The following is a 27,521-nucleotide window of genomic DNA, read 5'->3' as shown; positions in this document are numbered from 1 at the left end:
AGTGCACATAAAGCTCAACAAATGCGCATCATCTTTATCTTTACCAACCCTAAAAATAATAATGTTCTTCTTCATAAAAACACTAATGAAATCTAAACAACAACATCTAAGAGCTTATTTACTTTTTCGCCTAAACCCTAAACACACTTCTAATAGCCTGAGCCTCTAATGAGTGGAAACCTATGTCCTTTTTCTACAAAGTTTTTTTTTTTTATAACATTCTAGCTCATTTTTTCTTAATACAACTTGCGATGAGATCAAAACTTATCGATATATTGAAACCTGAAGAAGTTCCAACTAACTTCCGATTCATTCATCCCTTTCGATTCATGCACTCCTTCCCCCTCTCTCTTTCGAGAGCATTCAACATCTTTTTTGTAAATTTCTAGCTCCTTTTTTCTTAAAAATAATAAATATTTAGGTCTTTCAGTGATTTTTAAAATAGTGCCAACCCTATATTTAAAATGAAAAAAAAAAAAAAAAATAGTGAAACAGATTAGATCGGACCAGACTAAGATATATTAAGTTAAAATATTATATTAAACCGGACTTAATAATCATTTTTACCATCCTCACGAATTTTGTAACCCCTCCGGCTTCTCCTGCCAGAGTGTCATCCTCATTCGTCTCTCTCTCCAATCACCATTTCTAGGCTGCTAGGGATCAATGGCCCGTTTTGCTAGCAAAAATGCATCCAGGAAGTATATGGTTTTGTTGTTCTTGATCGCTCTTTTTGCGATCGTTTTACTCGCGGATTTCCTTTGGGCTGCTTCTTCATCCTCTGCCTCATCGCCTTACTGGTCTACAAACTTGGATTTTTCTTTGCAGACTAACGCTGGTGCAGCTGCTGCAAACAATAACGAGCAGGTGAGTGCCTCAAGCATTCAGTTTCAGTCATGGTGTGAAAATTAGGGTTTCAGTTCTTCTTAGGTAGACTTGAACTGCTGTTTTTGGTGACACGTGTCAACGCTTTACGATCCCCGGAGGGTATTCATGCATAGGTGATTTGGTAGTGGCTGTAATGGTTCGTGCATTGTTGTTAGGGGATCCGAAACCGGATGTTTTGGAAGCCTAGACGCGGTACTATGTTTATTTTTCTATTCGATTATTTTTGGTGAGATTTCACTCTTTTATTTGGCACGGATGGATTTGTACCTCGTTTCTCCTTCTAGGACACCTTTTATGTTTATGCCTGCGGGATCTTGAACTACACAAGTCATGATAGCTCTTCCTACATCACATGACAAAGGTTGCTTTGGCTACCTGAGCATGGTTTGCGGTGATTTTTAAATAAATCTTCTGTAGACTTTTGAAATACTGTCAAGCAGTGCTAAACGTTATGGTTTGATGGCCAGTTATATATCTCCTTATTTTTTTCCGGGAAATTTTGCGTGCGACTCATATTAAGCAGCTTTCAAAGTTCTGTGCGCCATTTTTATTGGGGCCCATGCTTTAGATAATAAGCAATTTGGACATTTAGGCGGAGAGGGAGCAGTTCTACGGAATCTGGCTATTTCTTTGATTTCTTTGGATTATGTGGTGGAGAGGCAACGAATGTGATCCCTGGGGCCAGTAGAATGGAATGCCTTTATTTTATACATCAACAGTAGTTACAAATAAGAGTCTTTGCGCCACCTGCAAGGGAGTGTGCGTTTATAGATTTCGAAGAAAGTGTTTTGATGCAGAACACGAAGGTCACGGCATAAATCTAATTTTTCATGGTAGTATCTGTATTTGTGAATATAATAAGAATTTAAGGTACCTTGCAAATGGACTCATCATATTAGTAGTTAATCATCAGTTTATGGAAAGAATACAATCATCATCAATTTATGCAAAATTAATCATTTCAGAAATTATTTTGTTGCCATAATTATCATGAAAGATGTTGATTACTATTAACATCTTTACCTCAGTATAGTAATAAATATAGTTGATCTTTTGGATCCACTTCAAGATATGACAAGGGTGGAGTAATAAAAGAAGAAATTGACCATCAATAAAGCAATATTATTGAACCGCTCTCTTATATTAGCATGGTGGGGTATCCTCACCTCTCTCTCCACCTTCCATTAATGCTTTAATATGAGGAAAAAATATTTTGGATGCTTCATAATCAAGGATCTCAATTAAGCAAGTTAGCAGTCAATTACGCAATCAAGTATGAAGATTTTGGACCCTTTTTTTTACCTTCATGAAATTATATATTTTTGTGCTTTTTTAATGCTTATAAATATAAATGACTTGTGTTAGAAGATAATATTGAATTGAATCATGTATTAGGATTGCTTGGTGTCATTATATGGAAGAATTTTATGGCTTTCTCATTCATGGATATTTTGATGAGTTTTCATCAAAATAATATCTATATTACTTTTATATTATTTTTCTTATGTAATAATGGTATCCTTTTCCTTTTCATTATTGTATTTTCATGTTATCTCACTCTTTATCTCCATCATTTGGTATCAAAACTTGAAGCTTGAACATTTATTGCATGTTAGAAATAATTTGATGACTTATCATTTTCTTTGTAATATTTTTTTATATAATTAGTTGTGTTTCTAAATTCTCTAAAAACTTTTAATCTCCTTACAAATTTTCAAATCTTATTTGCCATCAACTCTACAAGGTGTTAAAGGGCTTGGCGCTCATCTTTATTGATTATTTAGTGGGTTTCAACCATCTTTGAAATATTGTTTTTTTGTCTTTGTGTGCTATGTTTGAGAGTTGCTCTTTTCCTTGCACAAATTGTCATGTTTTTCTTTTTCTTCAATCATATATAAAGTTTTGTGCTTTGTTGTTATCTAGTGTTAATTCATTATTGAGTGCCTACCCTTATTATAAAATAGCTTGAGATGAATAATTTGTTTTTTTTTAATTTAGTTTATGATAATTATCACTAGCTTATTAGTTTTGGGTTTTAAGATGAAGGGGAAAAATATAAAATAAAGTGGAACACTGTTTTAGGATTAGATAGGGGCTTTTAAAGAATATTAATTTTTTTTTTAGAGTTAGATTCTAGATCTTAAGATTTTGTTTGGGCATGAGGAGCTAATATTATGTGGGAAAAAGTAGCTTGTGATGTTAAGAATGTTGCAAAGGATATACTTGAAGTATCAAAGGAAAAATCTCCTGATAGTAAAAATAATTGGTGGAATTAAAATATGCAATAAAAAATAAAAAATAAGAAGCTTTGTTATAAAAATTGATTTATATGTAAAAATTTTGATAATTGAGAAATATATAAAGAAGCCCATAAGGAATCCAAGAAAGCAATACGCGATGCAATGATAATTTACATTATAGATTATATAATAAGAAGAACGAAACATACATGTATAAGTTAACCAAACAAAGAGATAGAAGTTGTAAGGATTTAGTTCAAGTGAAGTGCATTAAGGATGAAGATTAAAAAATGATTTTATTAGAAGAGGATATTCAACAAAGTTTGATGAGATGTTAAGCTTTTCAATGAAGATTTTGAGAATACGTTTGACTTTATTGACCTTAGCAGCCTAAATGAAATAAAATTTTTTATTTTTATCGGTGTATTAGTAAAACCAAAGTTAGAGAAGCTTTAAAGAAAATGAAGTGTGGAAAAGTTGTTGGATCTTATGGTATTTCAATAGAGGTGTCAAAATGCTTAGGAGATGAAGGAGTTTCTTGTCTTACTAAACTTTTTAATATATTTTGATGACCAAAAAGATGCTAGAAAAGTGGAGAATGAGTGAGGTGATTCCTATTTTTAAGAATTAAGGTGATGCACAAGATTGTACAAATTATAAAAGAATTAGGTTAATGTGTCATACTTTAGAAGTATAGGAGAGAGTGATGGAGTATATGTTAAAATGTGTTACTAATGTTTCTCAAAATCGATTTGAATTCATGTCATGTAGATCTAGTATGGAAGCTATACATTTATTGAGAGGTTTAATGGAGAAGTATAGAGGGAATAAGGAGGATCTATATATGATATTTATTGATTTAGAGAAAGCATATTATAAAGTTTCAAGAGAAGTGCTATGGAGAGTTATAGAAAAGAAAGAGATTAATTTGCTTATATTCAAGTCATTAAGGATATTTATGCAGGAGGTGTTACTTAGTATTTTTCTATTTAAGTTGGATTACATCAAGAATTAGCCTTAAGCACATATCTTTTTGCTTTAGTCAGTATGTTCTTACTAGACATTTGCTAGAGGTTGTACCATGGTGTATGATTTTTGCTGATGATATTTTTCTGGTTGATAAGACTAGAGAGGGAGTTGAAGATAAACTTGAATTATGGAGGTCATCCTTACAGGCAAAAGTTTTTTTTTTGAGTAGATCTAAAACCGAATATATGGAGTGTAATTTTAGTAGTAATAGATATAGTGGAAGGATTGTGATATTGGGCGATCAAGTCATTAATTAAAGTACACTTTTTTTATATCTTGGGTCTATTGTTTAGAGTGATGGTGAAATAGATGAGAATATTAGTAGAATTCAAGTTGGATGGTTGAAGTGGAGGAATGTTTTGGATTTGTTTTGTGATAGAAAAGTCCTCAAACTTAAGGGAAAATTCTATAAGATGATGGTAAGACCTGCAATGATTTATGGTGCAGAATAGAATAATTGACCAATAAAAGAGAAGCATAATATTAAGCAACGTTTTAAAAGGCGAAATCGGGAATCGAGGCGTTTTGGCTAAGCGAGGCGAGGCGTAAGCCTTGAGGCGGATCGAGGCGTAAGCCTAAAAAATGATAAAAATAAAGTAATTAACAGTGCCGAGCGGTACTGGCTCGGTACCGAGCAGTACTGGCTCGGTACCGAGCATGCACGGAGCAATATCGAGCATGTACCTAGTGGTACTGGCTTGGTACCGAGCGTGTACCTAGTAGTACCGAGCATGTACCGCTCAGTACCGAGCATATACTTGCTCAGTACCGAGCGGTACTGGCTCGGTACCGAGCATGTATTGAGCGGTACAAGCTACACAATAATTATTATTAATACTATTAATTATATATTTAATAATATATATTTAAATTTATATTAACTAGGCTAATTATATTAATATTTAATTAATAATTATATTACTAATTAGTCAATTAATTTATGCACTAATTATACTATTAAGTATTTAATTAATTTGATTAATTATTAATATTTAAATTATATTAATTAAGTTAATCAATAATAACTTAGCTGTGTCTAGGGTTTGCCTTTCATCTTCTCTTTTCGTCCTTGTTGTTCGGCTTCGTTGCTTCATAGGAGGTGTATAGATTACACGCGTCGCTTCTTTGGCTCCTTTGTGGCTGTTCAACTGCGCTCCTTTGACGACTTTCCCTTCCCGTCAGATCATAAGTTACGACATTTTGATAAGAAGAAACAACGGGAGCTCGTTGGCTCGCTGGCTTTGAAGGTAACTTTCTCCCTTTCGAGGCGCTGCCCCGATGCGTAAGCCTCAGTTCGCCCGACCTCCGCCTCGATTCGAGGCGTGCCTCGAGGCGTCCTCCTCGAACGCCTTTTTAATCGATGATATTAAGTTAAGTATTACCGTGATGAGCATGCTTGAGCATGCTTAGGTGGATGAGGGGCTTTATTGTTAGAGGCAGAATACGAAATGAGCATATGCATGAAAGGTTAGACTAGCTCCAGTCAAAGATAAGATTAAAGAGGGTTGTCTTAGGTGGTTTGGTCACATAAAACGGCGGTCTTTCGATGGCCCAATTAGGAGAGTAGATGTATTAAATTTGACTTATGTTAAGAAAGGTTGAGGCAGACCTAAAATATTTGTTTAGAAAATATTAGAAATGATCTTTCATTATTATATTTAAATGAGAATTTAACTCTTAACTATACATAATGGAGAAAAAAAGGATTCATATGGTAGTGGGATAAAAGCTTGTTGTTGTAGTTAATGATAATGATCATAATTATTTTAGTTTACTTTTTAATTTTGCTTTTTTAATTGTTGTGTTGAATTTTTTCACTTTTATTTTAACCTTTATATGTTAGTAATGCTATATCAATATATTGCAACCATTTAAACTCTAAGGTTAATGTTTTTTAAAAATTAGTGGAATATGTTGTAGAATAAGAAGATTCTGACATAAATTTGACTTATTATGACATGAATTTGATTTGTTAATGAAATAAGATTTTGAAGTACCTTATAAATGGAGTCATCATCATTTAAGGAATTTGACATAATAAAGCAAATAAGAAAAAAATGATTCACCTCATTCTCATCATCTATTTATGAAAATAATACAATAATTTCGATTTATGCTAACTTTTATATTTAGAAACTTGTATGTTGCCACCCTCATGATGGAAGATGTTGATTACCATTATTGATCATCACTTAAAAATAAACTAATACTTCATATGGGAGTAACATATTTTTATAAAATATGAAACAAAAGTATTATTAGTTTTATGGAAAGAATGTGCCATCAACATCTTCGTGGAATAAATGTGTCTACGAAGCTTGTACGAATTTCCTAATCTCTCTCCATATATATTTAATCTAAAGTCTTTTGACATTTTATTGATTGAAGTCTAAAATTGTGTAGAGTGTTAAGTATTCACGGGCAGTGAAAGTGTTGCATCGTTCGAGTGGGAGGCACTACGGTGCTAAGCTCTCGGGTTAGAGAATGAAAAAAATCTAAATTTGGGGAGCTTTGCGACGCTCATAGGTAGCACTGCGGCGTTGAGCTCTTCCTTTGGGGAGGATATAAAATATTCGAGTTGAGTGCTATTGTGCTGTGCATTAGAGTGCTATGACGCTGGGCACTGAAATGAGTTTTTATATATAAATGAATATCTAAAGCCATCTGTAATTCACTCACCCCTATTCCTCACTCAGTTGGCCTGACAGAAGACATGAGAAGGAGAGAGAGAGAGAGAGAGAGAGAGAGAGAGAGAGAGAGAGAGAGAGAGAGAGGAGAAGTTTTGGTGGCCAACTTGCGAGATTTTTTGACGACTAGTTCAGGATATTGAACAACTCAAGGTAGGCTTTTGTTCCTCTATTTTGTTTTTAATTTGGTTGTAAATTAAGAGTTTTGGGAATTAAATCCTTTAATTCGAGTTTTTACTAGCTTTTTCAGTGTAACTTTCTATATGTTTTAGCATTTTTTATTTTGAGCATTTTGATCAGTAAAGTTTGAATTTTTACTAGTTGGTTTCAATGTATGAATTTTATAATGTTTTGTGAATTTTTGTTATTTATATTGAAAAGTGCATAGTTAAATAAAAGTTCTAAATGTTGTTTTGAATGTCTCATAAGTGTTTATTTGAAATGTTACTATGGACAAATCAATTTGGATTCATGCCAGGTAGGTTGACTATGGAAGGCATACACTTATTGAGAGGTTTGATGGAGAAATATAGAGGAAATAAGGAGGATGTACATATGATATTTATTGATTTTGAAAAAGCATATTATAAAGTTCCAAGAGAAGTGCTATGGAGAGTTCTTGAAAAGAAAGGAGTTAATAATGCTTATATTCAAATCGTTAAAGATGTGTATGCAAAAGCTATTACTTGTGTTCAAACACAAGGTGGTTTGACCAAGTATTTTCCTATTTCAGTTGGGTTACATCAGGGATCAGCCTTAAGCCCATATCTTTTTGCTTTAGTCATGGATGTTCTCACTAGACATTTGCAAGAGGAAGTACCTTGGTGTATGCTTTTTGCTGATGATATTCTTCTTGTTGATAAAACTATAAAGGAGTTGAAGGTATACTTGAATTATGGAGGTCAACCTTAGAGTATAAAGGTTTTCGCTTGAGTAGATCTAAAATGGAATATATGGAGTGTAATTTTAGTAGTAATAGACATAGTGAGGGGATTGTGACTGGGAGATCAAGTCATTAATAAGAATACATATTTTAGATATCTTGGATCTATTGTTCAGAGTGATGGTGAAATAGATGGGGATATTATCAGCAGAATTCAAGTTGGATGATTTAAGTGGAGGAATGCATCGGGCTTGTTGTGTGATAGAAAAGTACCCCTCAAACTTAAGGGAAAATTCTATAAGATGGTAGTGAGGCCTGCAATGCTTTATGGTGTCGAATGTTGGCCATTAAAAGAGAAGGATAATACTAAGTTAAGTGTGGCAGAGATGAGGATGCTCAGGTGGATCAGTGTCTTTACCCTTAGAGATAGGATATGAATTGAGCATATACGTGAAAAGGTTGAAGTAGCTCCAGTAGAAGATAAGATTAGAGAGAGTCGCCTTAGATGGTTTGGTCACATAAAACGGCGGCCTTCTGATGACCCGATTAGGAGAGTAGTGGTATTAGATTTGACTTATGTTAAGAAATGTAGAGGCAGACCTAAAAAGACTTGGTTAAAAAATATAAGGATTGACCTTTATTTATTAGATTTAAACGAGAATTTGACTTTTAATAGGACACAATGGAGAAAAAGGATTCATGTAGCCGATCCCACGTAGTGGGATAAAGGCTTGAATGTTGTTGTTGTTGTAGTTATGTATGTTTAAATGCCTTGTTCATGTTTATATTCTCATGTGAAATTGTATTGCATATGGAAGATGTTATATGGGGAGATGATTAAGTTCAATTAAAAGTTATGTTTTATGGGCCCATATATGTTTATATTTATGTATTTCTCCTCTTGTCTTGTACAGGAGTGAGATGATTAAGTGGAGGTATAAGTGGAAGTGAAGTTATAAGGCTAATTTTACTCAATATAATTGCTCTCTAGATGTCGGTCAAAATGTTTGTCATATAGATACTGGCCATCCTGGAGGTTAAATGAATAATAAAATAAGTTTGAATCAAAGCTGATCATTATTTATAAGAAATGCAATCTTTACAAGCAATAGCACATTAGCACTCAATTACATAAATAGCATTTGATTAGTTGCATTGGCTTAACGCTATATTTTAAATGACACTTAATCAGAACCACAAAATCTTTGCTTCACCTCGTGTTTTTCTTTTGAGTAACAACCATCCCCTGTCATGGCTATTGTTACAATGCATCGGACTTACAGAAAAACGTTCCTGGAATTTGTTGCAGTTTGTGATAAATTTATACTATATTTTGGTTTTTTGAGCAGGGTAAGAAGATTAGTCGGGCTGTGAAAGACGAACATCTGAAAGACCTCAATGCAACTTTTGCTGATTTACCTGCACCACAATTAGAATGGGAGGAGATGGCTGAGGCACCAGTACCCCGCTTAGATGGGGCTGCTATACAGATTAAAAATATCTTGTATGTTTTCGCTGGATATGGCACCATTAATTATGTAAGAAGACTTTCAAAATTATTGAGAGAACTTTATTGAATACAACTAAATCAATTATCTTAATCAAATCTGCATTGTATTGAATTGGTGGTACCGATTCTTTGGGCATGATATACAATCTCTAATTGAATTGCATTAAGGTTGGAGATTAGCTCATCTTATTAGTTGAATTAATTAACATCAGCATCATCCTTTACTTCACAAATTATATAATTCTTTTTCTTAGGTAGAGAGTAATTTCTTTCTTTGCACAATTTGTTGCAGGATTTATAGATTTCTGATACTAAACTAACTCATGTCTTAAAGTTAAATTAGTCAACCTTACAGCAAATTTTTATGTATTCCCATTATTTTCTTACTTGGGCTCTCCTATCTATGCAAGTGTAGAATTTATAAGTTTCCTGATGCAAACCAACTCAAATTGTAAATCTAAATTAATTGACTATTTGTACAATTTCTTACATCCTCCTCTTCATTGCATAAATCATTTTCTTCTTAGAAAATTACATCTTTGTATGTACAATGTCGTGCAGGGTGTATAGTGTTTCCTGTGGAAACTAATTCTATGAGATGTTATGCAATGCTATTAAATTGATGCTAGTATAGATTTTAAATGAATATATTGCACAAATAATCATTGATTTGCAAGAAAGTAACTTTTCTAACGCAAAAAAATGTACTATAAGCGATGAATAATAAAAAGCTAAATAAGTGTGAATAATGAATCTCTTAAGGATTTGAGATTCGATATAGAATCACAATATATAAAAATTTAGTGCATAAATCAAATTCTTGATGGAGATTTGTGCTCTGATTAGATCCAAAGGAGTGAGTGAGGAACCTAACTGAGAATTTGTACTTGCCCAACTTAGAAATAGAAGTTGATACGTGGACACCTAATTTTCAAAGGATTTGTTGACACCATGACAGAAAGTATGAAACATGGACACCTAGTTTTACATGGATTTTTTTTAATGAAATTTGAGTCATTGAAAAGTTCATTACGCACTTCCATATATTTTTTAAAATACTGCTGCAAATTCTACAATATTTTGTTTCTAGAAATATTTCTTTATTTTACAAAAGGTTTAGTTACTTTTGGTCATTTTAATTCACGTGTCAATTGGTAACTAAAAAAATAATGAAAAAGAAAAAAAGAAAAGAAAAATGATGAATGAAATGAAATAATCAATGAGACGCATCTCTTCAATCTAGCCCCACCTCAAACAATTAATTGCTAAACAACACAACTCTTCGACACTACAACTTCCATTTGATGATTCAGTGATAAAAAAGAAGAAATCCAAACAAGGAACTTATGCTGATTCAACAAAATTAACTTATGGATATTCTAATAGATGTAAATCTCAAAACTCAATAAAATTAAAACTCATATCTAATCATCTCAGTCTACTCGGGATCCCTGAGAGGAGACAACCCATGGTTGCTAATCAGATTTCCTGGACACTATGTTCCACCATTGTTAGTATTGGTAGATTGAAACTGAAGGTATACCCGGGATGACAGAATCATGGGATCTTGATTGGGTTTACCTCCATTTTCCTCACAATTGAGACTAAAACATCTAAATTTTTTTATCTTTTATCGAGAGTTTTCTCTTACATGTTAAGAGAGGTAATTAACTATGAGTTCTCGCTTATGTGAAGTAGTGCCCCAGATCTAAGTAAACCCTGACGCTATCTTCATGGAAAATCTGGTTAACTATAATCTGACCCAAGGAAGATTGAATCCTATGTTTGCAAAGCGGGATAAATAGTTGCCCCAACAAATATGGTCGTCACTTTTGGAAGGCTAAGACAATCTCCATCAACTTTCGCTCATGATTAGGGAGAGGCTCGCTCATATACGAATTTGAGCCTCTCCCTAATCATGAGCACCTAGTTGAGGCAAGCAATGGGCCGATAATTCTACATGAGCATTGCCCCTAGTCTGTATCCTAATACATCTGTCTTCACCATAAATGGGCTGAAGTCAAGATGTGCTAATATTGGCATGCTGGCATGTCTCTTTTTATTTGATCGAAGGTTCATGTTGTCGCTTTCCTCCAATTGAAACTGTCTTTATCCAACTACTCCATCAGTGGCCATGCTATTATGCCATACCCTCGCACAAACTTCATGTAGTACCCGGTGAGACTTAAGAACCCTCTGAACTCCTTCAAGTTTTATATCTCCACCTAGTAGCTCAGCTATATGCTCCTGTATCGCCATGACGAGTGAAACTAGGGTTCTGCATAGGCTGGCATCTCCTCGCAGCCTTCTTCCCTTCTACCTAAATCTCCATAGTCAAAGATTGTCAATCTAGCTTTGTCTCCTTGATTTTTTGTAACCACTTCATCCCCATAATCACATTAGTACTTACCAATTTCAAGAGAAGAAAATCCTCCACTATCTACATGCCCTGTAATTTCAGCACCAACCTCCTGCAAATCCCCTTACTCTTTTTCACCTTCCCTGCCCCCATCATGACTGCAAAACTTCTTGCATCCTCCAACTCCAAACCCAACTAAACACGACTTGATTTGAGTTGAAGTTATGTGTAGCCCCATTATCCACTAAGACCATCATTGGTTGCTCCTGGATCTATCTCCTTACCTTTGTGGTGTGATTTGGAATAAATCCCACCATTGACGGACACTTCCGCTACATTATAGTATATTTGCTCCCCTCCCTATTATTCTTCCTCATCTAACTCCTCACTGTCAGTCTCCACCTTATCACAAACCATAAGCACTTGGAGTGTGCGGTCCTTGCATCGATGGTCGGGTGCATACTTCTTCTCATATCGGAAACACAAACTCTTCGCTCTTTTGTCTTGCAACCTCTGCCTTTGTGAGGTGATTGAACTTGGCTTTGGGGCGATCTCCCTCGCTCTTCTCCCTTGGTGTCTCTCACTGAAAGGACACCGTCTGAGTCTTCGGTGCCAATGAAGTTGTGGGGTTCCTGTAGGAGCCTCCAGTGACTCAGTTCCTGCTAGTCCTCTCTATCTGCCTTCGGTTCTCCGCTATTTGGGTTAGCTCCATGGTCTCCTTCAATCCCCTTGGCCTCAACAATCGGAGGTCTGCCTGTATGTTAGGTTTGAGGCATTTCATGAAATTTTCCTCAAACACCGCTTCCGAAATTTCCATCAATCGCCTTGACAGCGACTTAAACCTTTCCTTGTACTCCATGATGGCCCACTTCTGTGTCAAGGCAAGGAATTGCTTATATAGGTCTCCTTACTGAATGACTCGGAAACTTTCTAACAAGCAATCGTTAAACTCCTCCAAAGAGCGGATCGATTATCTAGCCTCCCTCCATTGGAACCAAGTGAGGACTTTCCCCTCCAGACATAGCCCTGTGGTCATAAGCTTCTCCTCCTCTCTCAATGCATTCACTGCGAAATACCTCTCCATTCGATATACCCACCCATTAGCATTCTTCCCTTCGAATACCGGTATCTTCAACTTACTCACCCTATGATCACCACCGCCCAATAGCTTCTTTTTCCTCCAATGTAACAATTGTCGTGATCCCTCCATATTTCCCTTGTGTATCGAGGGCGGGAATCCCACCTGTCTTTCACCCTACTTGGTTGACCTAATCTCCACAGCTTACTTTGATCCCCTTTATCTTTGGTAGCCCATTCCCTTTGCCCGAAATACCTCCCATAGTGGTCGCCACCCCACCACCTCCACCAAAAAATTCCCTCCTTGCTATCCCCCATCCAAAAACCCTCATCCACCCCTTATTGAAGCCCTAAGAGATGACTCTTAATGAAAGGAATTCTCTTTGTCAAACTCTTTATGTCCGATCTCATTTCCCTTGGTTTTGGCCAAGGGAATTATGGTTGATTTTTGGTTGGGGTTAGCAATCAGAACCATCAGTGGAGTTTTAGCTTGCATCTCCCTATGCTTACTTAACCTCTCATCCACCCCTTCAAATCAGTTCTTCATAGATGAAAACCTTTCTTTCATATTGGGTAATTTCTCCTCCTCCCTAGTTTTGAATTGCTCCATATTGCCTTCGAATGCATCCACCTTCTTTGCTGCCATTGTCTTCAAAAAAACCTCACTCTGATAACATCTTGGAAGTAAAAACAACAAATAAGAGAGAAGAAAAGCAGAGGAACACAAGATAATGGTTGTTTTTTGGATTTCTTCTTCAAATGCAAAGCAAGATACAACTGATTTACTATTCAAGAGGTAGATCATCTCTCTCACAAACCCTAGCCGCTGCTAGGAGATTCACCAAATAAAACTACAATAAACATATATTCTTCATAATTCTAAAATAACAACATAATTAGTCTTAAATGGGCTCTCCTAATTCTCTCCCTAATCAATCCCCTTTCCTTAATTAATTCCCTCTCTTATTTGAATTCAAACAGGATCTCTTTTCCTAAATAATTCCATCCGAATTTTTAATAAAGCTTTCCTTAATTAATTTTGTCTTTTGGGCCCCACAAAGTTGGCCGAATTCGCTCCCCCCCCTTTTACTTCCTTCTGGCCTTGGCTGGTTTGTCTCTTGCTAACAGGCCGGCTTGGTTGGTTCAGGCGGCCCAACCCTCCCGCTGCTCTTGTCGCTCCTATTGCTCCTGCCTCTCCTGCCATATCAAATGCTTGGTTTTTGTAAACTTTAAATCTATTAAGTGTTATAAAATGCTGGTATTCAAACCAATCCTACATATGCCCACATTTTAAATGTCATTTCTTTCTATTCTCTCTATTACACTGAGTTTGGTTATTATTCCAATGAAATCTTATTGATTTTATATTGATTAGTGCTTTTATTTATTTAATATCTTTGCATGCAGGTACACTCTCATGTGGATATCTATAATTTTACTGACAATTCATGGATTGGAAAGTTTGACATGCCAAAAGAAATGGCACATTCACATTTAGGGATGACAACAGATGGAAGACACATCTATATAGTTACTGGACAATATGGACCACAATGTAGGGGGCCTACCTCTCGCAACTTCGTGCTTGATACTGAAACAAAAAAATGGCATGATTTACCTCCTTTACCTTTTCCTAGGTGTGTACTGCTTTAACTAGGGCGTTCGTTTGTTTAATTTATTTAATTTTCTTTAATATTTCTTCCTTTAGTCTCAGTAGGGCTAGGTTGGTTTATGGTCATTCTGATGTATTTCAGAAATTATGTTTTCTCAACTTATCTGAAAACTTTCAAGTTTTTTTTTTTGCGTTTTAATTTTGGACTTGCTTTGTATTTTGGTATCTTGTCTCTTTTGCCTTTTTTATTTCATCCATGATGAAAAGCTCCTTATCTCTCATATTTGAGCTTTTAATTTCCTCTCAATTTTTTGCCCACTTTTGCACTTCCCATATCTCACCAAAATTATTATTTGGCCATCAAAGGTTGTTTTTTTTGAAGTTTTCTATCGTTTTAGTCCTTATTCATTAGAAAGCTGGCTTCCTCGTTTGGGAGACAATAATGATTTCCCTGTTGATTCCTAGATATGCGCCAGCTACCCAGCTTTGGAGAGGCAGGCTTCATGTTATGGGTGGCAGCAAGGAGGATCGCCATGATCCTGCATTGGAACATTGGAGTCTTGCAGTGAAGGATGGGGAAGCCCTGGAAAAAGAATGGCGTACTGAGATACCAATACCTCGTGGTGGTCCCCATAGGTTCGTTGATAAGGAATTTCCTCAAGCCACATATTCATTCACATCTGTTTATTGTAGTTTCTATATTTTACAATATATATGGGCCCATTATCTTACAATAATGCACATAAGTTATCATTAAAAAACCACCAGTTTTGTTATAGCATTTGTAGGTTAAAAGCAAGCTCTTGGGGTTACACGTCCATGTTTTACTGAATTCTCATTTGCCTAGTATCACTTTTGGGCCAGATTGTGAAAGTCGGATTGGATTTTGAATCAGAAGAAGGATAGGTTTAATGTTCAATGATTAGATCAGGGTTGAACTGGATAATGTTATAAATATTACAATGATTTAAATATCATTTAAATCACATAATAATTAAGTAATAATGTAAATTTATAACTAAAAAATAAATAAATTCATACAAAAATAATACATTCTATTGTTTTAAACTAAAACATATTCAATCTTTAAATTTGACTCTTAATATGACACAATAGAGAAAAAGGATTCATGTAGCCGACCCCACAGTGGGATATAGACTTGTTGTTATTGTTTTTTATATTCAATCTTTAAATTTAATTCTTATTTAACATAAAATTAGTTGACATATAGGTTATAAATTTAATATAAATAATGGTTAATTTATGTTATATATTTATGTTAAAATCTCAGTCGCTCTTGACACTTGATCCCCATGGTCAGGATGAGAATCCGTAGGAGGGTCACTTGGATCACGTCAATCTCCTTCTATATTTGGGTGGTTGATTTAGGAAGGATTATATTGAGGCAATTATACATGATTCTTTATTTATTGTTTTTTTATTAAGACATCTTGTATAGATTTATAAATAGGGATAATTTTATATAATAAAATTAAGGGCGCTTTTTCCCTCTCAAATTCTATGAATTCTAACATGGTATCAGAGCTAACGGCCTTCATTGCTGTTGTAGAATGATCGTAGATTATTGGAGGAGTAAAAAAAGAAGAAATCGAAGGCTTGCCACAGACCCAAGCCGCAGACGGAGCCCCTGCGGATGGAACTCTGCCGACAGACGCCATACAAAGCATTGCCAAGGACGAACACCCCGACAGCATCCCCCCTGCATACGGAACCTTGCCGACCGACGTAGAAGCGGAGCGTTGCAGAAGACACAAAAGCCCTAGCCGACCAGAAGGGGCTGGTTGGTATCCCGATCCAAATTTTGTAACTTCTGATCCAACAAGAAGGGAAAGTCGTCGAAGGAGCTTAGTCAAACAACCACGAAGGAGCCGATGAATCGTCGCGTGCCTACCAATTCGACAGGAAGGGAAAGTCGTCAAAGGAGCATAGTCGAACAACCACGAAGGAGCCGAAGAAGCCCGCATGCCTACACCTCCTGTGAAGCAACTTCCTATCGATCCGATAGGAAGGGAAAGTCATCGAAGGAGCGAAGCCGAACAACAACGACGAAAAGAGCCCCGAAGACTCTCATCGAGCTGCTCTCAATTCGAAGCATACTTTTGCGTGCATGCCCTAGTTACCCGAACCAAGTCTTTCAAGGACTTGGCTCGACTGATTATCTTAAAAAAAATTCTTATCATCGACCTTTATTGTCGATTAGAAAAATTATTTTTCCGGGAGGCCATTGCCGGAAATATACATCCCACCACCAGCCTTTATTGACGGAATTCTGAGAAATATAAGTTCCTACCACTGGCCTTTATTGCCGAAATTATGAGGAATACATGTTCCTACAACTGGCCTTCATTTTCGGAATTTGGAGGACCTTCGTGCATCCAAGACCGAGGGGAAATCGAGCGGGAGGGCTCCTCTTGTGTGCGATGTCTAAAGTCGACCAAGCCTAAGTGAGCATAGGACCTCCTGCGTGTGTCTGGAAAGAGCCGAGAGTTTCCTCTCATGCGAGGATAGGAACAAGCAAGAGTGCATGACTTGCACTCCCTCATACGATCAAACCAGAGGGATCAAAGGCCTTGCGTGCACCTTTACTGGCCAATCGAACAGGAGTTTGTTTAGGTGGAATCAGATGACTTGGGGAGGAGGAGATCGCTGAGTCACTTGAGATGTATGTTTATGCTCTTGTCCTTAAAGCTTGCCGCAACTACCACGTCTTCATTGCCGACATTCCCTTGAGAATCGAGAGAGGTGGACTCAAAGGATAATGAATCCATTTTTTATCTGTTATCCCACCACCGACTTTTATTACAATTTTCAATATCTTTAGGGCTACTATTCAACACAGCCTTCATTGCTACCCCACACATTATAGGCTTGATTAATATAATCTTCATTGCTATCATTTGCCGTTGTCGCAATGTCTGAAGGTAATTCCTCCCAAAGTTTTGACCAAAGGGAGGACTCTATGGTGCACCAAGGGACTTGTTAGCTCTACCTCTTTGCGTCTAATTACCAAGCTGGGAATGACAGATCTATATTCTCTAGCTTGATGGGGACTATTAAAATCTCAGTCGTCCCTTGGTAGTTGATCCCATGGTTAGGATGAGAATCTGTGGGAGGCTTGCTTGGATCACACCAATCTCCTTCTATATTTGGGTGGCTGATTTAGGATGGATTATATTGAGGCAATTATGTATGATTCTTTAGTTATTGTTTCTTTATTAAGACATCTTGTATAGATCTATAAATAGGGATAATTTTGTATAATAAAATTAAGGGCATTTTTTCCCTTTCAAATTCTAGGAATTCTAACAATTTATATATAATTTACACCTCTAAATTCTACGAAATTTAGATTATAAAATTACATCTATAAATTTACTTTAGATAATTTGTAATTAAAAAGTAGATACAAATTAATTTTTTGTATTATATAATTAAAAAAATTAAAAATAAATAAATAAAAAATGAATATTTTAATTAAAAATTTAAAATTATTTATATTAAAAAATATGTGTTAAAATATGTAGTGTATCTGTTTTGAATTTGAGAGCTTTATCTTGGTGTGTAGAGTATGTATTTTGAGTCTCACATTACTTGGGCACTATGTGATAGCATTCTTTATATAACTTTTTTATTTCATATAAGTAAAGAAATCACATGAGATAGTGGGGTCATATGATAAAATTTAGTTGGTGCTTATTTGATAAATAATTATTATTTTAAACTTAAAATAGGTTAAAATTAAATTAATTCATTAAGTTAAATACTTGATATTAAATTATTAAATTAATTAATTAAATTATTTAAATAATTTAATAAATAAACTGGCTATTTTTGAAAGCAGACATCATTTCGCCGGTTAATTGGTCGACTGGCGTTTTGACGTAGTTTGTGCTGGTTTGATGTGAAACCAGTTATAGGAGTTTACCGGACCGGCTGGTTCTCGAGATTAAACTGGTCGGTTTCGTGCACTTTTTAAAATATTGCTTTTGAGTGTGTTGTTCTCTATATGCAACATTTCTGTAATTACTGTTAAAATAGTGGAATTTGATTGTATTGTTGTTGATCGCATTTTGTCACCTCGTTTGTTGATGTTTTCGGCTATTTCATTTGGCTCGTAAATCCTTCTTGTTCTTCTTCAATGGATATTTGTACTTATTCATTTTGATTATTTTCTTTACCTGCAAAGTTTCTAAATTTGATATGTTTGCAAAATCTAGTGTAGAAAATTGTTGACGCTTGATTTTGCTTTAAGTTGTCAATGTACAGGAATGGAAAAGAAGAATATTATTTCTAATCCTTTGTAAAGTCTTAATTATCTAACCATTTGAAAACTTCTAACCATTTGAAAGCTTTCAAGTTTCACCACTCCTGAATCTTTTGATCAGAGCACCTGAGAAAATGCTGGCATTATTGTAGAATTATATTTGCGTATAACCAATAATGAAGAGGATTTTTTTATTTTAGTAGTATATCTGGTATATTTGTACCTTAAGGAGAAAATGTGTCAGATTTCATATGGAAAACTGTGTACATGGAGAATATTATGTGGAGAAGTTTTTGAATCACAATTTGCAAAGGTGTAACAGAAATTTTCTTATAGTGATATTCGTGCTAAAAAGCTTCTAGAGTGAAACTAATAAGGAAGAAAATTTACTGTATTTCAGTAGTATACCTGTTACCTTTATATCAAAAGGAGAAAAATGTGGCTGTATTTCACGAGGAAAATTGTGAACATGGGGAATATTATGATGGAGAAGTATAAGTATCACAGCAAATGGTGTAACAGAATAATTTTTAATGATATTTGGGTGGTGATGATGATCAAATTTCTTCTGTACTTTCTTATGATGCTATAAATGTAGTTACCAGTAGATCTGTCAATATTGAACCCGACCCGAAAACCCGACCCGAACCCGACCCGAAAATTTCGGGTTTGGGTTGACCCGAACCCGAAGCGGGTCGGGTTTGGGTCCGGAAAATCGACCCGTTTGCAAAACCGGGTCAGGTTCGGGTTGACCCGGCAACCCGAAAATGACCCGGAATGACCCTGAAATCGAACCTGCCCGCTCTGCCCGAGGTGCGGGTCCGGAAAAATGACCCGTTTGTGAAAACGGGTCGGGTTGACCCGAACCCGAATAGTGCCGGGTCAATTCCGGGTTCGACCCGAACCCGACCCGTGACCCGAAATTGACAGGTCTAGTTACCAGTAAACCTTGTGAATATTATGTCATGTAGTGCTATTAAGGAAAGAACTAGTTGAGAGTCTAGATGTTGTAATCGCTTAGGTCTTAGGGTTTAAGGAATTGACTGAGTCTTAAAGAGTGGATTAGGGTTAGGGATCTTGTAATGTCGAGAAAATATTGTAGAATTGTATATGGATAAACTTGCTTTACGAGGGAGATGAAAATTGAAAGCATTATACATTGGAAATTTGGCATATGGTATTGATCAAAAGCCATGTGAGGGTTCTTTAGGGGTTGTAGAGGTTGTGGTGAGGGAGATGATAAAGGTAGAATTAGGTTATGCAAATATAACAACAACATCATTAAGCCTTTATCCCAATACGTGGAGTCGATTACATAAGTCATTTTTCTCCATCGTGTCATGTTAAGAGTCAAATTTTCATTTAAATCTAATAAAGAAATGTCATTTCTAATAATTTCTAACCAAGTCTTTTTAGGCCTACCTCTACCTTTCTTAATATAAACCAAATCTAATACATTTACTCTTCTAACTGGGTCATCGGATATCACGACCCGGCCCGAAGGTTCGACTTAACAAGGCGGGAACGAAAGTCGGACGGTAGAATCAAATCATTTTAATTCATAAGTAATTCAACATTTAAAATATCAACTCTGAGGAGCCACTAACAAAAATACTTTAATACTTAATATTTGTAAGGATCATAATTTACCTATTTTCCAAATTGCATCTTCTATAAATAAAATTCTCTTTCTGTCATCTCAAAATCCTTAGTATCTTACCTGAAATATTTATTTAATGGAATGAGTTTACAAAGTAAACTCAGTGGGTAATTAAATAAAAACAATTAACATGAATTAAAATAACATTATATAATATCCTTAACCTATTCATCTTCCTTATTTTTATTTCATTCATTTTAGTCATTTATGCATATCATATTACAGTTCTTTATTATCTTTCTAGAGCTTTAATATTTATTTCTTTTCCTCTTTCATTTGTACAAGAGCACCATCTAAATGTGCCGGAGGTACAACCATTTTCCTTTCCCTATTTCATTTCCTTTTCCTTTTTTACGTGCATAGGTACATATTGCTTCCCCAGCCAGTATCATATGGAGGTGAACTCCTGTAAGAATGCTTGTATATCCTTTTCCCTTTTTCTTTTGATTTATTTATGTTATATCTTTTCCCTAATATTTATTTATTTGCATTCTTATATGTGTGTATAAGTATCATACATATATGTATTCTTTTCATCTTCACGTTTCATTTTCTTACACATATCATTTGGCTTTCCTTTTCTCTTTCCATCTTTCATTTATTTTTCCTCCTTTTTTCATTAAATCATTATTTATACATTTACATATCTTACATAAAATATTACTTTTCATTATAAGGAAACTTTCCATCTTTTATAACGGATGCAATTAATCAGAAGATTATATAGAAGACTATATAATCACAAAATATTTCTAATTTTAACATTTACAATTTATGCAAAGAAATCAAATATTTAAAGAAGATCGTGCATAAAATATAATCACGAAATAACATAAATTTATCTACTTTGAACTTTTCAGGCCTTCGATGCTTGGTACAACCTCGAATCAATTTCCCTATTTCTTGTTGAATTCTTGTTGGCTCAACTCTTACGACTTGATCTCTCCACTTTTAAAACCCTAAATTCATACAATATAACTTGCATGAAATATAATTACATAACAAAATTTAATTAAAATTATACCATAGAGAATTCACTTATGAATGGGAATATCTAAATCATTCTTCCTCTCCCAAATTCCTTCCCTTTGCCTTCAATTCCTTCCTTTTTCCTCAAAATCCCTTCTTTTTTTCTTTAAGAAATTTTCATTAGCTTTTAAACGAAGAATTCAACGAAATTTATAAGAAAAAACAAAAACAATTCAACGAACCTTCTTCCCTTAGTCGTTCCTCTCGCTTCTTCCTAAATTCCATTCCTAAATTCCACTCCTTCAGCGATAAAAATAGGAAAGGAGTTAAGAGGAGTTGTCGATTTTCATCCCTAATCAAAATCTTGGGCTCAAATTAACAAATTGAAACGCCCAAGCAAGACTTCGGACGTCCGCTCCAATGCCATCTTCTGCTCTTTCATCTCGTTCATGAATAACGACCCTTTCCTGGGACGCAATTTTTATTAGGCCGGTGGCCAGTTCGGTTGAATCGGCCCCCAGCTGGTCTGTTACAATCTCTCCTACTTATAAAAAATTTCTTCATTGAAATTAAATCAAGTATAAGGTAACATACCTTAGTTAAATAGATGAGGATATTGACTTCTCATTTCAGCTTCTCCCAGGTGGCATCTCTTTCTGATCCATGCTTCCATAAAATCTTCACAAAAGGTATTGCCTTATGCCTCAATTGTTTTACATCAAAATCTAGTAATCGTTCAGGTTCTTCAATATTTTTCAAATCAGGCTACAAGTCATTTAATTTGGACTAAATTCTTCTGAATTCATCTGAGACATACTTCCGGAGTACTGATATATGAAACATATTATGAATTCCTTACATATGCACTGACAGATCCAATCTGTAAGCCATATATTCAATCCTCTCAATGATTTCAAAAAGACCTATGAATCTTAGACTCAATTTCCCTATCTTTCCAAACATTTGCACACCTTTCATTGGACAGACTTTTAAGAAAATAAATTCTCCCACTTCAAACTCAACTGGTCTTTGCTTTGTATCATAATACTTTCGTTGCTTATCTTGCACTGCCTTTAGTCTGTCTCTGATTAATCTGATTTTGCTAGTAGCCTCATCTATCTGTTCAGTTCTAATGATTTTTCTTTCACCTATTTCTACCCAACATAAGGGTGTTCTATACTTCCTCCCATAAAGAGCATCATATGATGCTATTCCAATACTAGATTGAAAACTGTTATTGTATGCAAATTCAATTAACGGTATGTGAGTCACCCAATTTCCTCTAAAATCTAAGACACATAACCGTAATAAATCCTCCGAAGTCTAAATTGTCCTTTTTGGTTGCCCATTTGTCTGAGGATGAAATGCTGTACTGAAAGTCAGTTGGGTGCCCCTAACTTCATTAATTTTCTTCCATAATTTAGAAGTGAATCAGACATCTCTATCAGAAACAATTGATTTTGAAATTCTATGCATTCTCACAATTTCATCCACATATATTTATGCCAATTTCTTCACTGAATTTGTCTGTTTGATTGGTAAGAAATGAACTGACTTAATTAATCTGTCAATAATAACCCATATTGCATCTCGACTTTGCTTTGACCTGGGTAATCCAATTACAAAATTCATTGCAATGTCTTCCCATTTCTAGTCAGGTATAGGTAAAGGTTATAGTTGACCACTTGACCTTTGATGTTCTGCTTTAACCATCTGACAGGAAATGCATTTTGCTATAAATTTTGCAACATTTCTCTTTAATCCTAGCCACCAAAACAATCCTCTCAGTTCTTGATACATCTTTGTACTGCTTGGATGAATTTCATAAGTTGAGAAGTGAGCTTCCTGCAATATCTCTTCTCTTAAATTTCCAACACTTGGAACACATCATGTCCTTATACTTTAATAATCCTATTCCATCAACTTCAAAGTTCTCTAACTATCCTTCTTGTACTTTCTTTATGATATCCTGAAATTTTTCATCTTGAGATAATGCATTAAGCACTATATCCTTAAAAGCAGATTGAATCACCAACTAATTCAATATCATATCTTTTGTATTTTCTTGATTAACCACTAAAAGCTCTAATCTTTTCATATCTTTAATTACCTGTTCCTGTAGGGTGATGAACCAATTTGCATTTCCAAGAACTTTTCTATTAAGTGCATCGGCAACCACATTTGTTTTTCCAGGATGATACTGTATTTCCAAGTCATAACCTTGAATGAGCTCTAACCACCTTCTCTGTCTCAAGTTAAGTTATTTTTGATTGAAAATATATTTGAGACTCTTATGATCTGTAAACACTTCGCATTTGACTCTATATAAATAATGTCTCCATATTTTGAGTGTAAAAATTACAGCTGTCAATTCTAAATCATGAGCGGGATAATTCTTTTTATGAATGTTCAGTTGCCTTGAAGCATAAGCCACCACTCTTCCATGCTGCATCAGTACACATCCAAGTCCTCAATGAAACATCACAAAAATTTGGAACTCTTCTGAACCTGATGGAATTGTCAAAATCGGGGCAGTCATTAAACAATTATTTAATTTTAGAAAAGCTTCTTCACACTAATCACACCATTCAAATTTCACTACTTTCTGTGTTAATTTGGATAACAACATTGCAATCTGAGAGAATCCTGTTAGGAAACACTTGTGTTCGCAAGTATTCCTAACCCAAACCAGTAAAATTACAGCAGCCAATGGCTGTCCACAGCAGGAAAACAGCAGATTTCTGCTGTTTACAGTTGGAAAACAGCACTTGTCCGGGAAAATACGAGAGAAAACTCAAGAAAAGACTTGTATTCCACTTAGACGATGAATAAAAGAGCAAGATACAATTGATCCTCAATTCGAGAGGAGGATCGATCTCTCCCAAATCTCTAGACGCTGCTAGAGCCCAAAGAAATCCTAAATCTACGAGATCTCAAATTTCAGCCAAATTCAAGATGCCCAAACCCTAGGAAAAACATCTATTTAATGCATACAAATCAAAAGGAATTCCCTAAACAGCCCCTACATTCAAATTTCCCTCTCAAAACGCTAAAAAATCCTTCCTAAAACGCTCTATATGAGCGGTCGGCTGCTCGTTCTGGCAGAAGTCTCCGCCTGTTCTGCGATTCCGCCACTGAACCGGTCCCGCCTGAACTGGCTGGACCGGTCCAGTGGACCGGTCTAACAAATCCCTCTACAAATCTCTTGTAATAACCAGCAAGACCCAGAAAAATTTTCACCTCTGAAACTGTCATTGGCCTTGGTCATTCTGAAATGGCTTGAATTTTATTCTGATCAACTTAAATACCTTCACCACTAATTACATGTCCAAGAAAAGTTACACTGCTCAGCCAAAATTCACATTTTAAAAATTTGGTATACAGCTTGTTCTCCTTTAAAGTTTGTAACATTACTTGTATATGAATGGAATGGCTCTCTTCATCTCTTGAATAAATCAGAATGTTATCGATAAATATAATCACAAATATGTTCATAAATGCCTTAAAAATTCTGTTCATTAAAATCCATAAATACAGTTGGTGCATTTGTCACTCCAAATGACATTACCACTAACTCATAGTGACCATATCTAGTTTTGAAAGCTATTTTTGCTATGTCTTCTTCTTTAATCCTTAGTTGATGGTATCTAGATCGCAAATCAATTTTAAAGAAAACTGTAGCTCCCTCTAGTTGATCAAAAAGATCATCAATTCTGGGTAATAGATATTTGTTCTTAACAGTAAGTTTATTCAGTTCTTTGTAATTTGTGTACATTCTAAAGCTCCTATCTTTCTTCTTTACAAACAGTACTGGAGCTCCCCATGGTGAGGAACTTGGCCTGATAAACCTTTTATCTAACAATTCCTATAATTGGCTTTTCAGTTCCTATAACTCCTTGATTTTCATTTTGTAAGGTGCCCTTGCCATTGGTCCTTAACCTTATATCAACTCAATACTGAAATCTATCTCTTTTTCTAATGGTAATCTTGACAAATCATCAAAAAATATCTCTGAATACTCTTTGATTATAAGTATATCTTTCATCTCTTTAACTTTTTTATTTGTATTCTTTACTTGAGCAAAAAAACATTGACATCCTTTAGACACAAATTTGCATGCTTTCTTATAAGTGATTATCATTGAAGAAATTCTTTTCTCTTCATAAAATCTCAATTCTCCTTCTCTCGGAAAATTAAATTTAACAATTTTCCTATTGCAGTCAATAATCATAAAATACTTTGATAACCAATCCATTCCCAAAATTATGTCAAACTCTTATAATGGTTAAACATTCACTGTTGCTTCAAACTCTCTTTCCTTTATTTTGAAAGTCACTTGACATACACCATTTACATTCACAACAGACCGATTTGGTATCAAAACTTTTAAATTTTCATTTATTCCATAAACATTCAATCTTATGGATTTAACAAATGCCTCTAAAATGAAAGAGTGTGAAGCTCTTGTATCAAAAAGAATCTGTACAGGCTTTGCTTGAATTGTTAATTCACGTAGAAAATTACATAAAAGTATAACATAAGTATTCATCATTCTTTTAATAATGTTTTCATAATACATATTCGTTTTTCATTTTTATCACAAGTAATTACTTTAGGTGAATTTTTGAGTTAGTGCATATACTCTAGACATAGTATTTTGTCGGCCTTGACTTGATCATGTTGGAGAAGCAGCTGATTCTACTATTCTTGGTCTTCCAATATTCATCTGAGATCCAGCATTTATCTTTGACTCTCCTGTTGGTCTTTGCCTCAGAGTAGGATAGTTCTTGGCTATATGACCTAGTTAATGACACCAGAAGCATGTATTTGTACCAGATAAACATTCTCCTTTATGTTTCCTTCCACATTTGCTGCAATTGTTCGCACTTTAACTTTCACTACTACTGGACTTTGTCTTCTTCTAATTAAAATTTCCAGTTTGTGAAAGGGATTTGCTATGTGGATCTGGAGAAGCTCCCATGACTTCATCATTTTTCCTCTTTTGAAAGTCCTGTCTCCTTAGAGTGTTTTGCAAGTTCATTTTTACTCTCCTAGCTTTTTCCACCAGCACTGCATAATCTTTAATTACAAATGGGACAAGAGGTTGCTTAATTGCATTCCTCAATCCAGATAAAAATCTATGACATTTTTCCTCTATCGTCTGTATTAACTGGGGAGCATATCTGGATAAGATGGTAAATTCAGTCTCATATTGCATCATTGATCTTTCTCCCTGTACCATTCTTATGAATTTATCCTGCATCTGCTTTCTCACAGAAAGTGGCACGAACCAGTCTCTGAATACCTGAGTGAAGTCATCCCACTTGATTTGCATGCTAGGAATTTCTCCAAATTTGTCTTGATATAGTCCTCTCTACCACCTTTCAGCTTCACCATCAAGCGCAAATGTTGCCAAGGAAACTTTCCTCTCCTTTGGACTGTACATTCCTTCTGAAATCTTCTGAATCCTCAACAACCAGCTTTCAGCCTCAATTGGTCCCTCTACTTAGTGGTCTCATATCCTGAAACAATTTCAGATACTTATCCATAATCATTTCCCCACCACTACTACTACCTGATGATTGATTTCTTGAGTCTTGAATCAACTGAGTCATAGCTGTCATCATTTATGTCAGTACATCAGGATTAACAATAACATTAGGCACTGGTCTTTCCACTTCTTCTATTTCTTTCTCTTCTCCATGATCATTTTGGTTCCTATTATCAATAAGATAATTAATTCTACATTAAATATTTCAATCATTAATAATCATCATAATGGCTCTTCTAGTACGATTCATATCTTAATTGGACTTTGATACCATTTTTGTCATGACCCGACTCGGAGGTTCGACTTAACGAGGTGGGAACGAAAATCAGACGGTAGAATCAAATCATTTTAATTCATAAGTAATTCAACATTTAAAATATCAACTCTGAAGAGCCACTAACAAAAAGCCTTAAATACTTAATATTTGTAAGGATCATAATTTACTTATTTTACAAATTGTTTCGTCTCCTATAAACAAATTCTTCTCTTTCTGTTATCTCAAAATTCGTTGGTGTCTTACATGAAACATTTATTTAATTGAATGAATTTACAAATTAAACTCAGTGTGTAATTAAAAAAAAAAAATAGAATTAAAATATACATTACATAATATCCTTAACTTATTCATTTTCTTTCCTTATCTTTATTTCATTCATTTTAGTCATTTATGCATATCATATTACAGTTCTTTATGACCTTTATAGAGCTTTAATATTTATTTTCTTCCTCTTTTATTTGTACAGGAGCTCCGTCTAAATGTACCGAAGGTAC

The 27,521-nt window shown here is 34.9% G+C and overlaps 1 protein-coding gene across 2 annotated transcripts; it reads left to right on the top strand.

The window, feature by feature from the left end:
- The first annotated feature begins 557 nt into the window (after positions 1-557).
- Positions 558-27,521, top strand: LOC110096401 (kelch repeat-containing protein At3g27220-like). Of its 2 annotated transcripts, none has more exons than XM_020822349.2 (5): positions 558-867; positions 9,077-9,265; positions 14,081-14,310; positions 14,751-14,921; positions 27,494-27,521. In XM_020822349.2, the coding sequence occupies exons 1-5, from the start codon at positions 667-669 to the stop codon at positions 27,504-27,506; spliced, it is 804 nt and encodes a 267-aa protein (XP_020678008.1). In that variant the 5' UTR covers positions 558-666; the 3' UTR covers positions 27,507-27,521. The 2 variants fall into 2 exon arrangements, with proteins under 2 accessions (XP_020678008.1, XP_028548260.1); XM_028692427.1 differs by lacking the exon at positions 27,494-27,521 and adding an exon at positions 18,148-18,278.

The sequence above is a fragment of the Dendrobium catenatum genome, unplaced genomic scaffold, assembly GCF_001605985.2.
Source record: "Dendrobium catenatum unplaced genomic scaffold, ASM160598v2 original_scaffold_200059, whole genome shotgun sequence".
Lineage (NCBI taxonomy): Eukaryota > Viridiplantae > Streptophyta > Magnoliopsida > Asparagales > Orchidaceae > Dendrobium > Dendrobium catenatum.
Note: the sequence above shows the minus strand (reverse complement) of the source record. Positions and strands in the feature narration are given on the sequence as shown.

Coding starts and splice junctions, on each gene's coding strand:
- LOC110096401 (XM_028692427.1), top strand. CDS start 667: ATGGCCCGTTTTGCTAGCAAAAATGCATCCAGGAAGTATATGGTTTTG. Junction 868..9,076: donor CTGCAAACAATAACGAGCAG/GTGAGTGCCTCA, acceptor TTTTTTGAGCAG/GGTAAGAAGATTAGTCGGGC. Junction 9,266..14,080: donor GATATGGCACCATTAATTAT/GTAAGAAGACTT, acceptor CTTTGCATGCAG/GTACACTCTCATGTGGATAT.